Below are 15893 nucleotides of genomic sequence, written 5' to 3' on the forward strand. Positions count from 1 at the left end.
ACCCCATCTCCCCCCACCCCCCATGGTGCACAGCCCCTGCTCCCACCGCCAGCAGCAGCAGCAGGTGACTCCAGCTGAGTCCCAGAGGCTGCACATGGTGCATGAAGCCTGCCTGGCCCAGCCCACTGACACAGGCCTTCGAGTTGAACTGGACTGACTCTGTGCCAGCACATGGGGCTCACGGCACTACAGGCAGGAGTCATGTGCCATCGGGCTGGGCCAGCCAGCTCCATGCCTCCACATGGAGCTTCCAGCACTCCAGTGGGAAGCCACATGTGGAGGCATGCAGCCTGCCTGGCCTGATGGCGTATGGCTCCCTCTTACAGTGCCAGGAGCCTCATGGGCTGGCATGGAGCCAGCCCAGTCTGGTTTGAAGGTACGCACCACCAGGTTATCCCAGGCCGGCTCCGTGCCTCCACATGCAACTCCTGGGACTCGGCCAGAGCCATGCACTGCCGGGGGGGCTCTGCCCGCTGCAGCCATGAGTATCCTAAGAGACACTGCCTGCTGCTGCTGGCACCAGCAGTGGGGGCTGTGTACCATGGGGGATGGATGGACGGATGTGTGGCGGGGGGACACACACCCACCCACAAACCCCACACCCACCCAGATGGGGTTTTTCGCACAGATATTAAGGCTATAAGACTAAAGGTAAAAATAATAATAATAATAATAATAATAATAATAATAATAATAAAAGTAATTAATTTTCCATAATTTTGAATTTTTCTGTGCGTAATTTTGAATTCTTTTCTACATAATTCCCCGGGGTGTATTTAAGGGTGATGAAGAAGAAATCAAGTAAAACCTCTATCTTCCCATCAGCTGAGAAACTGATTAATCAGAGGAACCATTCGCAAATGATTAACAAGAGACCAAGTAGGGATTCGGAGGAGAGGAGCCCCACCACCCGTACCAGAGCTGTAGCTGTCTGTGGAAGACTGAGAGATGGAGCGAGACAGGGACCTGCGGCCAGACTTGGTTGGGAACTTGGTGAATTCCTGCATGTCATCTGCAAACTGGATCTGCTGAAAGATACAAAGCAAGAAGAGTTACCGGCACACATTCACTGGAAACACCATCACCCCTTCTGCTCCATCACGGGGCCCCTGCTGTAGTACCAGGAGTTACATTACTGACCAGTCCCCTGCTAGTTGGTTAATGGGACTTACAACCAGGCTTCACAAGGAGCCAGAGTTACAATTCCACCCCCTGCTCCTTTGCTCAATGATTCTTTTCCCTTTGGTTATTTCTTCAATAAGAAGATGAATGCAGATTTAACATGGGATGGCAAGTGGTGAACAAGCCCTCAGCCTGCTCCCATGCAACACCTTTAATCCTACCCCACCTCCCCAGCTGTTCTCAGGAGGAATCTTGGAGCAACCCTTAAAACATGGGACTCTGGGCAATCACCCCTAAAGCCAAGCCACGTGGTGACAAAGGCAGCAGGCGTGACACTCAAGGAAGCTGGTCATGGAAACAAACTTCACCCTGTGAGCTGATTTGCCTTGGTTGGGTAACAAGTGAAGTTGTGAAAGCAAACCAGATGCAGGTGAAAAGACACCACCACGTGGAATAGTATCATTCATGCCTCAGAAAAGCCTTCACCCCAGCAGCGAAGTCCCCCAGGAGCTAAAAATTATTTCTAGGGAGGACCTTGTCATGAAAGCAGGCGGTGGAAAACAAAGTGTCTCATCAAAACGCGGTTGCCACTGTGCTCGTTTTCAGTCCCTTCTGCTACTGCAGATGTTTCACCTGTAACACAAGCTCTCTCCTCCAGTCTCTCTTTCCACTGCACCTAGCAGCAAGATGCAGCTCAGGACTCTATTGCTTACCACTGGAGTTTTATAAATCCAAGGGGTAAGGCTGAAGGGAGAAACATCAGGGGTAGAGTCCCAAACTTTTTCATTCTTATGGACCTACTGCATAATCAGCTGGAGAACACCCTTATCATCTCTGTGTAAGGAGCACGAGAGGCGTGAAATGGAAACCAATGCAGCTTTGGGGAAGCGTTTGAAAACCATCTTAAAACGGAAAATAAAGCTAGTATTTACTGCAGCTTTAAAGCCAATTTTCCGCTTCTACATGTTACAAAGCAGTTGCACAAAGAAGATAAAGCACCCGACCAGCAAAGAGCTGCTCTGGTTTTGTTTTCATCTTTGCAGCACAGGATTTCATCGCACCATTTAAGATCCCCAGTACTAAGAGTTAAAATGCGAGCCCAGCAACCCAGGGCAGAGTCCAGTCAGGAGAGAGCCCTGAAGAAATCAAAAGTTGAAGGAGTACTTCATCCAAGGTGACTCAACCCAAAACAACTCTGTGTACCACTGAGTCCCCATGCTGGATGGCTATTATGCTATCATGGCTGCCCAGGCTAGTGGGCAGCTGCGTTGCTGCCATCAGTGGAAACATTCCCAGGAAATACTGCTAAACTGAGTTTACAACCATCTTAGCCTGGAGATGGCAGATAGACATCTCAAGAGTTCAGATATCCCATGATGTGCATGGCATAAGAATATCAAGAGCCCAGAAACTACTGACAATAGCAGCAATGGTGCATGCTGCTGTTGAAAGGTTTGTGGATAAGTGATTCAGCAGAGCTCCTGATTAACATCTGAGCTGTGCTAAGCAACTCTCATGGTTTGTGGAAGGGACTAAGGGGAGGTAAAAAGCTTCCAGCTGGCCCAGGGAGCAAGGGGCCAGAAGGCCCAGAGAGAGAACAGAGGGCCCAGGGAACAGGTAGGGCCAGGGTGCCCATAGGTCTCACTGGCCTAAGAGTGGAGCTAGAGCTCAGGAAGGGCCAAAGGCCAAGAAGGGCCACAGCCGGAGACTGGTGAGGCTGGAGAGCCCAAGAGCCTCAACTGGCCTAGGAGTGGGTCCTAGGTCTAAGGACTGAAGGCCAGGAGGGCCACCGCTAACGACCAAGGGGGCCAGAGTGCCCATAGCCAAGAGAGGAGCTGGTATAAGGAGGAACAGAGCCTGGAGTCCATTGCTGTAGTTATGAGTTGATTAGTATGTGTGACATCTGCAGGGCATGGGTGTGGAGACTGAGGAGGATGAAGCCCACACAATTAGCCCTTAAGGCAGAGAGTGGAGGCACCTGAGCTCAGGAGTGAGCGATCAGGTTTGGGAAGCCCTGGGGCAGACTCCCTTTTTCTAAATGATAAATACATCAAGGCATGGCAGGCGAGAAGACGGGGGATTGCCCCAAAAAGTGAAGTTGACAAGGACTGAAGGGGCTCCAGGGGCATCATGGCCATGTGGGTCCCTTTTACAAGTAGGACTACCATAGTGAGGATGAAATCCCCCAGCCAGGTTTGTTCTTCCCAGCTTCAGAGAAAGGCAGATCCAGATCTTCTGATACATTTGCTGGTAATACCACCCAAGCTGGCTCTTGAAACAAAAGACCAAAGTTGCTGAGGTCCACAAAGCTAGCAACAAAACACCTGGTACGTATTGCTGACACTCAAGAGAGAACTGCTTTAAGAGGCCTCATATCTCCAGCAAGACAGAATTGCCCTCTGAGTGAGGCTGAGTTTCAAATCCCTCAGTGACGACAACTGTTTCAAGCCAACCAGCTCCTGTACTGCAGGCATGACTGGAGGTTTTCCACAGACATTAATAACATGCCTCATTCACTGAAGCAATGACCCATTGCTGGGTGGTATCAAGGGCTGCTGAGAACCCCAGTGTGATCCAAATGGCTGAAATACTCTGTAGGTCATTTGTGACTAATCCTCTCCATTGCCCCTAAAGGCAATTTGAAAGCTGGAACCTACTGTCCAAGAGAAGGAGGATGGTCCAGCAGTTATGGACTAACCTGAAACTTGGGAAACCTGCCCCATGTCTCTGGTCTCTGTCACTTGAATGACCTTGAGATGGGACCTTCAGCCTTGTCTCACAGCCCTTATCTGTACAGCACTGATAATGCCCTTCCTTACCTGTCATGAACGCAGGTCAGAAGTGTGCACCATCCCTGGTTCCCATGACCACAGTGTATAAACACCAGTTTTCAATCAGTTTGTCCCACAGCCCATGTGCAACTGGGATGTGCTACCGCCCCCAATTTAAAAACAAGAAAAAGACACAAAAGACCAAGTACCAGTAAGTTTACATCCATTACACTAAGGGTAACCACATAAGTGCCTTAGTCTAGATCAATCTCCAAGGTCAGTCGTGCAGAAAAAATTAGCACATCTGATCTGCCACTTCTGCCACCCCCCTAATCATCAGGTTTACAGTTGTCCCTGCAAGTTTTTAACCTACACTGCACACATGCACTCAGGAGCTGTGACAAACACAAGCATATTAAGCACAGTAATTGTTTTTCCTAACATAGTCCCAGCTTCAGTGTTGGTGGACAGGGCTTATGTTCACGTGAAGTATATGTCTACTTGAAGTGCCAGGGCCAACCGTCCAACGGAGCCTGCTTTAAAGCTGTGATTGCAGAAGTAGCTCTCTTCTGTCTGCTCTTCCTTATCAGCTTTGTTACAGCTTGGTATCTGGTTTCCAGAATAGATTTCCCGGCACACCATGTGATTTGTATTGCAGCAAGATGAATCTGGTTTACTCGAGTGGTTACATACAATTCACAGGTATGGTTTTGCAACCGTTTTACACTGTTTTATTTAGGTGGAAAAACCATCAAGAGGCTATGGCAAACTACAAAGTCCTGTAGTATATGGTTACTGAAAGATAACGAGCAGGCAGAATCAGTTTACTCCGGGTCCAGGTCAGGCCCGCTGGCACACTGACAATCAGATGTTGATGCATACACTCAATCTCCAGCCCAAGAACAATTTCTGGACTCTGTTCATGGCCCGTTGCCTGTAACAATCTTCCTCCAATCACCTCAAGAAAACCCCACACCTTCTTCAAGGAAGATTGGCAGGTGACCGGAGTGGTATTCACGTAAAGTACTGTTGACATATCTTCTCGAGAAGAGATTAGCGGCTTTAGAAATTCCAGACCCCCACTTCCTCCCATGTTCAAAGGAAGAGGGTGTGTGCATGGCACCCAAAAAAGCAGCCTCTGCTATTAAAACAAATTTCAAATGTTAGCTTAGGAATTTTCTTAGAGCAAGTTAAAGGTGGGGGAGGCTTTCAGGGCTGGAAACATGGAGGAGAAACTAAAAACATGAACTCTGTGGAAAGGATAGGCAACTGCTTTATTTCACTGGTCATGACCTAGCTGGTCCTTGATCATGGTGTCCCAAAGTGTTTGCCCAAATATCCTCTGAGCTCACTGAACTCCGGCATGGGAACACATGCAGCCAGGGCAAAGCCTCCTACTCCAAGACTACCTTAAATCAAACCTTCTTCTGAACAAACGGTCTCTTGAGAAAATCTTGCTCTGGAGTCAACTGGTGGCAGGAGATGGACTCTCGCTAACTCACCCAAATCCTTCTCAATGCCACCATTACCTGGATGATGATGACCCTCTGGTCATTCCTTGCACTGCCCTCACCAGCAGCTCTTTCAGCTGAGTCCTGAGCAAATGCCAAGACACAAACCCCTTGGAGAATAAATGTGACACTTGCATCAAGAATTTTTTCAGTTCTATAAAGGGGAGTTTGGATCCAGGCAAAATTGGTTGCTAAAGAAACCAAGTGCTGAATTAACCACAGTAATCCCCGCGCCAGCTTTAACGCAGCTCATCTGAACTCTGCAGCTTAGCAAAATCTGCCCTGTCTAAAAATATTATCAAACCCTGCAAGCAGCTTACTAATCAAATGAATGATTCCAGCATTAAACCTCCTTCAGACCCAGCCTGCAACAAACTAACAGGATATCTAGACTAGCTAAGAAGGGAGGGGAAAAACAGTTTACCCAAACCAGGGCAAGGGACCAATCTAACTGCATGCTCAGTGATGTCCTCCACTTAATACCATCCATTCAACTTTGTTGATGTGCTGGGCTCTCTAGCTGGCATTAAGGGGAAAATCCTTGTTGTAATCCCTCAAACTCCAATTACATACTGACTGCAGGGTCCCTCCCTGCCCTGCACGGCTGTGGAATGCAACCACCCAGACAGTTTCCCTTGGATGGGCTAGGTTAACTAATACAGCTCACAGCCAGCTAGTCTAGCTTTTCCCAGGAAAGGTTGGGAACAAGAGCCATTCATCTTATCACTAGGTGACCAGCGCTGAAAATCCAAGGCCAAAAGCAATCATTAAAAAGTCATGTTTTACTGGGAGCTAAAAACTTCACCCTGCTGGAAGTGGCTTTTCCACTTGGGTGGAGCATATCATTTCATAGCAAAGAAAAATATTTTTGATCCCAGCGCTTCGATGCATAAGTAGGCAAAGCAGCACAATACCTCGCTTTTGCACAGACCTTCCTACGAGGGCCCAGACAGCTCTTGACAAAAGAAGGTTTGGGTTGCCTTCACATTACAAGAGAGAAACTGAGGCAGGGAGAGGAGAAGTTCCTCAATGAGTCAGTGGCAGAATCAGAACTAGCACCTACACTTCCAATTACAGTTCAGTTGTGTAGCCCACTGGGTAATACCCTCACTGGGTCATTATTTCTGGTGGTGTTAGGAATGGGTGAAGTTGAAACAAGGTGTACTTAGGACTTTGTGCTGTACTAACCCTGGTTCCCACGAGGCATTCAGGAGTCCAGCATTCCTGGGCCCACAACCACCACAGGCAGATTCAAATGCAGAAGTGGGCCTTTCACGTCAGTTATGCTTGTCAAATGAATGGGACATAATCTCCAAGAGAATTAGTGTGACCCCACTGTAATTTCAAGCAGTCCCACTGCTTCCCAGTAACAGCTACCTACTTGTAAGTCAGACAACGTGTGTGGCATTTAGCTTGCTCATGCAGTGGTAGGAGAGAAGTCAAAGACACTGTGACCTCTGCTGATGCAGAACTGTATCCTAAGAAGGACTGCAATGTCAGGATGACCCACCCAGCCATTAAAGAAAATCCAGTTCAGCTGTGCTCTAGCTCTCATATAGAGCCAGCTCAAAAGCATACTTAATACATAGCTTCCCCTGCATGGATGGCCCACAGCCTGGGGGTCACTCGCCCAGCACTGCAATCAGTAACACACCCATAGTGAGTAATATGTCATTAGTCTTTAATTAATATGGCAAAGGCAATGCAAGTAACTTCTATACCTGGACTGGTAAGCTCCCCTAGCAGTTTCACATGACTGCACTAATTGAACAGTGACTCATGCCACATACAGAACCCATTCTTCCAGCAGCACAATCTAGAGCAGCGGTTCTCAACCTTTTTCGTACCAGGACCCATTTGCAAAGATCAATGGCCAGTGCCCAACCCACAGTGCCCTGCCCCTGCCCTGCTGCAGGCTCGGTGCCCGGTCATCCGGCCACCCTCCCCCAGTGCCAGCAGGCACCTGTCCCATCCCCATCCCCTACACACACACACACACACACACACTGACTACTCCCCCCACCCTGACAGCCCCCAAGCCCTGACCCTCCAACCCCTGCCCCCCATACACTTACCTTCATGCAATTGCTGGGGCTGCTCCCACAACCTTTCCAGCCAGCAAGGGGGAACCCAAACTTTCACACATTTTTCTGGCACTTGCTCATGACCCTTTGAAATATTCTTGCAACCCACTTTTGGGCTGTGACCCACAGGCTAAGAACCACTGATCTAGAGTAAAAGCCTGCATGGGATACAAAGGCATCTGGATTTTGTCCCCAATTCACAGCTGGGTTTGACATTTCCCTGAGGATATGAAGGATATTAAGGGGATTCAGGAAAGAGATGGCCCTCACTTGAGCTGCTGTTTGTAGTGCTTAGGAATGGCAGGGGGCACCCGGGTTGCCCATGGCCCCTGAATACACTGGAACTTGAGAAAAAATCCAAACATGTCCTTGAAAGCACCAATTTAAGCAAAAACCATTCTTCAGTTCTTAGTGCCTAATAACCAGCGGTTTCAGTTCATAAGGGAGACAAACTGCTGGATGACCTCATTGTAGGGGAAAACACCTGGCCTGTGTCCAGCGCCATGTTAGCAAGTACTTTTGGAAATTTCTAAGAGGAGAGTTGGCAGGAAATGAGGGGGGGGGGGGTGCAAGAGGGGATGACGGGGCCAGTCTTTGAGCAGGGAACATCCTTTAATACCTACTTCCTATGCACAAAACAAACTGCATCATGCTGGGCTGTATTAGTAGCTGAACAAAAAACTACTGCCATGCAGTCTGGAGTGCATTTCTTCCATGTGCTCCCCAACCAACCCGGCTCCTTTGCAGTTAACAAACCAGAACAGCAATCCCAGCAGGCTCAAACCCACAACAGCTGAAAGCAGGAAGTGTAAAACTAATGCCTCCCTACTCAAGCTTTGCCCTGGGGCAGCAAGGTGTTCCTGCTCAATGCAGCAAGAAAAAGTCCCCTGCTTCTCACTCATTAGCCCTCCAGGGCCTTAGATTCGTTGACTCGCATGCTTTCAAAATGGCTAGCTAATCTTCAATATTTTAAATAGTGCCCTGCCCTCCATTAGCCAGTGTGCAGCCATACCACAAAAAGATGCTTTTTAAACAACCAATATGTAGTACCAACCCACAATGCACAAAAAGATTTTTTTTTTTTTTGGTTGCACGCTGGATGGCCCAGATAAGCACCAACTGGGAAAGAAAGGTTTCCTTCAAAATGTTAACATGAAAAAAACTAAAAAGCCAAGGGATTTTACCATGTGATAAAAGCTTTATGCTTCCTGATGAGGGCAAAGTTTATGGACCGAATCTGGCAACTAAAATCTTTGTCAGTGGCAATTCTACACAGACCAATTTAGCGGTTAGATCCTGGGATGAGAACTAGACAACTCCTTTTCGACTTGGGAACAGAGATCATGCGATTCACATGCAAACGTGGAACTTCAAAGATGCCTTACCGAACCACATGTCAGCCTGTAGTTACAGCAGGAGCACGCTGTATACTGAGAGCAGGAAGATTTCCAGCGTCCCCACCAAAAACGGAGCACGCCTTCCCAAGAGAGCTCTCTCACCATCTGAAAACCAGGCACTTCACTGCGAGGAAGCAACGCAACCTTTTGAACATACAACTCCATGACCTCCCGTCCCAACAGAGGAAAAAGAAGTAACCAAGAGCGGAAGCCTGATCCTCTAGAGATGGCAGAAACCAGGCAGAGGGGAGATTAGACCTGCTCCGAGCAACCTGTTCCCTTCATTTAGTCTCCTCTCCCTTACAATAACTCTATGGCTCTAGGGGCTCTCGGTAACACTCTGCTCTTCTGGTCATATCCATAGTGACTACCCTTCTCCTTCAAAGATGCAACCTGCTCTTTTAAAACTTGGTGCTTTCTCACTCCAAAACGGGGCTTGTAACAGACTAAAAAAACCCCAAAACTGCATTTGTCTTCTTTGCTGACACCAAGTCCAGCCATGAGATTAGAAAAATGCAGATGCGATGCTGCAATTCATATTTACGAGCACCGATTCTCGCAGGCCTGGAGAATCAGTCATGAAAAACTACTGCTACCGTCAGTGATCAATTATTCCACAAAAAAAAGACAGCTTCCCCAGCAGGACTTCCTCCTGGGAGGCTGGAATTGTTTTCTCGTAAGCAGCCGGCTCCCGCCACGCTTGTGAGCTCAAGCATTTTTAAACCACAGTTGTTTTAATTCACTTATTTTTGGAAGCCGGTCATCGTGTTTATTAAACGTAGCTGCAAGCAGGGAGGGAAGAAACATTCAGGCTCCTGAAGATTTCTCTGACAGGCTGAGATCAGCAGGCAGCTTTTTTCTAGGTCAAAACCAGGAGCTGCCTAGCAGGTTAATTCACGGCCAGTTTCCTCCACCCAGGGAGATGGGTCAATACAGGCAGTCCTCGGACTTCCGACACAATCGGTTCCTGAAAACCCTGTCTTAAGTCGAAATGCTGTAACTAGGAACCAATTTTCTCATAAGAAACAATGTTATAAATGGGGGATTAGCTCCTGAACCAAGGTCTGATACCCTATTTTCACCAAAAATACCCCAGCATTTTGTACTCAATCAATTATAGATGAGTAATATAGCTACATTAATGTATTTATATTGTAAATAGCAATCATATTGATTTGGAAGGACTTCTTTGAGGTGACTTTGCTGGACTTTTTGAAGGGTTCTTGGCTGGAGTCTTCTCAGGAGTCTTGGCTGCAGGTTTTTCTGGAGTCTTGTCTGCTTTCTTAAAGAAAGTGTCCAAGAAAATTTGGACAGATGTTCTCCAGGGAGATGGGCAATGCAGCAAACTTGTTCGCTGGCATGGCGCAGCATCGGACCAAGCGTTGTCAAGTTGAAACTGATGTCAGAAAGTCGAAACCGGTGTCAATTTATAAACGTTGTTAAGTGCAAAACGTTGCAACTCGAAACGTTGTAAGGCAAGGACTGCCTGTACACCAGAGTGACTATTACTCAGACTGCAGATCTGAAACCACCCTAACTCCATGTCTAATGATGGCCCATTTAAACTGGCACTTTATGAATGAAAGTCCTAGCGTGTCCTCCTCTATGCCAGGCAAGGCTCAGCAGCTCAGGCTATAGCTGTTCCTCGGTAAGGCCTACCAATGCCAGAGCACCGCTCTCATGTCCAAAGCAATTCATTAAAGAACAGGGCCCACTGCAAAGCAGAGGGAAACAGGTGACCCCCCTGCCTCTTTCCCAGTCCTCATAAGTATCTGCCTATTATAACTCATCACGTACAGGCCACAAAAGGGACCAGTAGCTTTGCACTGCTGCAACATCCTAAACCGACGCCTCAACATTGGTGCCTGCCATGGCACCAATACTTAATAAAGTTCAACTTCAAGCTCTTCCAGAAGGACTGCTGGCATCAGGAACAGGAACTCCAGCTGACCCTCCTTTTGTCCGTGCTGGTGGGAGATGTGAATGGATGGCAACTCTATTTAGCATCCAAAGGTGGTTTAGTGAAAGAACAGCAAGTACATGAGATGTTGCTTTGCTTTGCTGTGCCAGGGCTGTTCCTTACCAACCCTGTCCCCAGTACTGCTTCACTGTCCCCCTTTCCCTCCCCGCCAAATCTCTCAGGAGGGCTCCAGTTTGTTAGAATGCTTTAGGCTGCTTGCGTGTGACCTCAGACCAACTCTGCCCTACTTCTGCTGGTGGGGTTAGTTGCTCCCGTTTTCCGAAAGGGAGGAGCTGGCCAGTCTTTTTCGGTGTCTGGGAATGCTCTGCTCAAACACAAGCGTTGTAGCCAAAGTGAACGACTTTGGACAGCAGGGTTTGCAATCAAGGGTCTAGTTGCCCTACACAAGAGCAGCAGAAGTGCTAGCCCCAAGATGCAAGTGCTATTGCAGCTATTTGTGAAATCCAGATGTTTAGCTCAAGGTCTCCTTTCTTCGAGGCTACTAATTATTGCTGTAGCCAAAACGAAGACCTTCATTACTGTCTGCAAGACACGGGGCACTGGATCCAGGCACGTTGTTAGAACTTCGCTGAGATCTTAACACAATTCCCAACCAGGAAATAAAAGGCTTTAATATCCTGATAACAAACCTGATCAAATGCTAAAGCGTATCTGGATTCCTCAAGGTAAGAGGGAACTGGTAAAAGCATGAAAGTCCTTGCTGGCTTCACAATGAGGGCAAGGACATTCACAAGAAACTGAATGCAGCAAAGCAGCAGCCTTTTGAAAGGAGCAGGCAGGTTACAAAGGTTAATGGGATAGAAAAAGCCTCTGGTTAGTAGTTGTCGTGCAAGGATCCCATGAAGTGCTGGTTAAGGGAAAAACAAACAGAACACAACATTAAATAAAATAAATGCGATGTTACGGGTCTGGCTGTTAAATAGTAACTGGGAACAATAACTACAGCCACATAAATACCGTGGGGTCAAAGGTGGCAACTCCCTCCCAAGGAGCACAAGGGCAAAGCTTTGGCGACAGCACACACCCAGCCTCTGGCCTGCGGGCCAGATTTTAAAGCAGGGGACTGCACCTTCTAGCAGGTAGAGGCACCTAATATTTTTAAGGCTTGGGCCCCCAAAGTTAGACTCCCAGGCTGAGATATTCAAAGGAGACTAAGCCCCTGTCTACATTCAAAGAAAGGGGTTAGCTAACAGCACTCCTTTAAAGTGGTTTAGTTAAATAAGTGCAAGCCTGGGGCTATTCCTCATCTGATTTAAGACAGGCTCTGAGTGCATTCTCTTTAACTAAGCTGGATTTTCAACTAAGGTACATGAGTCCATAGTCAAAGGCCGGAGGGAGCTGGATATCAGTGGGAGTTGAACACTTTACTCCCTTTGGATCTTTTCAAGATCCCAGGCCTAACCAAAACAGCCTGCTCTCAAAGAAACATGTACCACTGAAACCAGGGGAAGAAGCGATTTCAGCACCCCAACACATGTGAACTATTTAGGTGCCTTTCTTTAGAAACCCACATTCGAAAGTATCGGCTATTATGCACTAATGCTGATAGTGAAGTAATGTCAAGTAAGGGACTTAAAGGATTTAAGTTGCTGCTCTGATGTCAAACAAGACACAGAAGTTTTATTCCTGTTCCCCATTGATTTTATGCTTCAGAGCTACTTCCAAGACAGAGGGGGCCAAGAAAGTGTGCTCCAAGCATTAGTGATGGGGGGCTGAGGTCTTTTTGTATCCGAGCTGGAGAGGTCGTGCTTGCTCTCTACCAAAGGGAGGTATTTTCCCCAGCCATTTCCACTGCACCACGCATGTATTGGGTTGCATCAGCGCACCTTCCAGATTAGGGAAACAGTTGCAACAAGCTTAAGAGACTTACTCAAAGTCACACCGCTAGTCAGGACTCCCAAATCCCAGCCCCTTGCCTCAATACACAGCCCTGCAGTTACTCAAAGAGACTGAGTCAGGTTAGCTGTTGCAACAGTTACTGAATGCTGACCTCTGGGCAGCAAATTTTATGAAAGTAGCATTAATGCAATTTTAAGTATTTCATTTAGGACAGCTTTGACGATCATTTGCCTAAGGCTGCCAAACCCGCTGCACCGCGTTTACTATGATTTTTATTCAGGCTGGATGGTGATGGCAGTTTGGAAGGAGACCAGAATACTGCAGATCAGCACCTAAGTAGGGAGTGTCCTTAAAGGTCACTGCTAGAGGAGATTAAAAATTAGTCGAGGCCCTTTCTGGCTACCAGGTTACCATTTTTCGGTTGGTTTTCAAAGCTTTTTTCTGCTTGGAGATTCAGCATATTGAGTCTGGGCTTCCCTGGTTATGTTGAAGGATTCCCCTTAAAAGAATCAGAGATATGGTTGAAGGTTTAATGGAAGTGCCTGGGTGACTGAATCTTTAACACAAAGAACTTTTCTCCCAAGTGATACTAGGCACCAGAACTTAGACAGGAATACTGTGGATAAAAGTCATTTCCTCTCTAAAGTAGATCATATAAAGTCTTATGAGGGGGGAAAAAAAAACTTAAATGGAAGACATGCGTAGAAAGTTATGCTTTAACTTTTCAGGCTTATTATTTGCACTGCAGTAGTCCCAGAAATCGCAGTTATGGAGCATGACTTAATTGCGCTAGGTGCTGTACAAACACAGGAGAACTAAGAAAAAGTCCTCACCTGAAATCATTGTCTCATACATTACAAAGCAGAAATCACCTCTGACACACAGAGCACTACCAAAAAAAAAAACCCACAAAAAAACCTCTGTGACAGCCTGAAATGAGCACTTATCCTGTAGGACCTGAATGGCACGGGGATCAATAAGCGGATGCTTGCAATACTCCAGTATTATCTCCTATCCCATGATCAACAAGAGAACAAAGATCTGCACCTGAAAGGGAAACAAGACAAAGGCCCTACACACAACTGACTTGGCTTTAGGTATTTACCTCTTAATGAGCACCTGTACTATAATTGTCAGAGCAAACTCAATTAATTGAGTTATTGTGGTAATTACCGCACTCCAGCAGGCTCCAGCATCACGTGTATTAGCGTTCCCGTGCTGAAAAATGGTGGTGGGGGCACTTTAAAGCTCGTTTGATGAGCTTTAAAGTGCTGCTACCGCCACGTTCAGTGCAGGGTCGCTGATACACAAGACGCTATGGGCGCTTTAATTAGAGTGGCTCTTGGAGCATGTGTATAAGCGCCCAATGGTACTAGTATCAAGGCACTATTCATTCATATGCAAAGCATCTTTCACAGAAGCCTGTCACAGCACAATAAGCTCAAAGCCTCAGCCAATGTGGTCCCCAAAGAGAAGAGCCACTTCGCCCTAAGACGCTTAGTGCTGCTCTGGTGAAAGCTGAAGCCGCTCCCCAGCTGGTAGGCCATCAGCACAAAGTTCAGGCAAAGGCTCTTCTCCAGTGCACAGTACTCATCCAACCATATGCTTCACAGGGCGAGAGGGTGGCATTTAATTCCAGATGCGTGCGCCTGACCGACTCTGCAGAGCTACCCCAGACAACTTCAAACCATGGCTGCATTATGGCAGGAACACTAGCTTCCTAGACACTCCCTCCACCATCCAATACCAACCATGAAGTCAAACCTGTTTTTCTCCCGAGGGGGGTTTGAGTCCGTCTTGCTTAGTCCTTGGGATCTGGTGTGGGTTTCCCCAGCATTCAGGCTGCTGAATCTGGAACAAAGCCTAGGCTTTCCCTCTCAAAGCAGCAACCACATTTTATAGGAACAAATCAATATATTTACCCATTTAATTCAGAGCAGCAAGTTTCCAGTGATTCATCACACCTGCTCTTGTGCCTCTAAGTCGATCAGTGGGTTATACTAGACAAGAGGGAATTTCAGCAAGGACAATGCTCCTTGGTGCCACAGACATAAACTGGCCATATAAAGCAGCTACTTGCTCTGGTCTGGATTCTGCTTTCAAGGGAGTACTGTACTGTACACCATCTATACCAGTTTCCAGTGGGGTAACCATGTAATCCACCCAGGGCAATTTCCAGCAGTGTCACCATGTCTTTGAATAGCAGCCAGAGCCTTTCCCCTATCGCCAAGTGAAAACAAGCCCAACTGCGGATCAAATTGAATTTGCTCCCTTTATGGCTTCATTGGGGTGAATTGAGTAATGGAACCAACCAACCCCTGCTGTCAAATCAACTGACACTACATCAACACCACGGGAAGGATACTTGAGCTATTAGAGAAGAGCCTTTAAGAAACAAACCAGTGAAAAAAGTCCAGAGTAAGTCTTGGTCCTAGATGGAGTTCAGGACCCTCACATCCTGCCCAAAACACTGCTCCTACATCAGTGCCTTAAACTTTGGGACAGCACTTTGAACATTGAGAGCTCAAGGAAGAACAAGTGGTTTCTGACACTTCCCACACATTGCTATCAAATGTCTTAGCATGCTCAGGTATCCAGGTTGTAGCCATACTGGTCTAGAGGCAAAGGGAATCAAAAAATACATCACCTCTGCCACGAGTTATTAGACCAACCAGATATTTGCAAAAAAAAAAGTCTTTATTTGCACGCTTTCAGGCACAGGCACCCTTCATCAGGCATAAGAGATTGCAAAGATTGTAAAAGTTCTCCCAGGTAGAAATGAAAATCGAAACGTGAAATATGAATTTTCATTGCCACCTAGGAAAATTTTTACAATCTTTGCAATCTCCTATGCCTAATGAAGGGTGCCTGTGCCCATAAGCTTGCAAATAAACTTTTCTGCAGACATCTAGTTGGTTTAATAAAAGACATCACCTCTGCCACGAGTTTTGACTCCTTAGTGTGTTCAGAGCATCAAAAGTAAAAAACAGCGGGCACCCTATGTTGCCATGTGCAGCTGTTCTCTGAGTCATCTGAAATGGCCATCCTGATTGAAAGGGTGTAGGCTGGCACCTGTGGCCATTAACATTCAACCTGGTACGTGGAAGGGCACCACGTCACAAATAATTAGGTCCCTGCAACTGGTCTAGAGCTGCTTTTAGTGCTGGGCAGACTTCTTTTGATACACG

The 15893-nt window shown here is 47.0% G+C and overlaps 1 protein-coding gene across 4 annotated transcripts in view; it reads right to left on the bottom strand.

Annotated features, from left to right (window-relative positions):
* Positions 1 to 15893, bottom strand: part of AHCYL1 (adenosylhomocysteinase like 1) — a 40715-nt gene that overhangs the window by 16738 nt on the left and 8084 nt on the right. For 3 of the 4 annotated variants that reach the window (XM_025193415.1, XM_025193418.1, XM_025193416.1), the window contains exon 2: positions 917 to 1028. In XM_025193415.1, the coding sequence (XP_025049200.1) occupies positions 917 to 1028 (112 nt within the window). The remainder of the gene's footprint in view (positions 1 to 916; positions 1029 to 15893) is intronic. The other variant, XM_025193417.1, reaches the window with a different exon arrangement.

Source organism: Alligator sinensis, unplaced genomic scaffold (genome assembly GCF_000455745.1).
Source record: "Alligator sinensis unplaced genomic scaffold, ASM45574v1 scaffold872_4, whole genome shotgun sequence".
NCBI lineage: Eukaryota > Metazoa > Chordata > Crocodylia > Alligatoridae > Alligator > Alligator sinensis.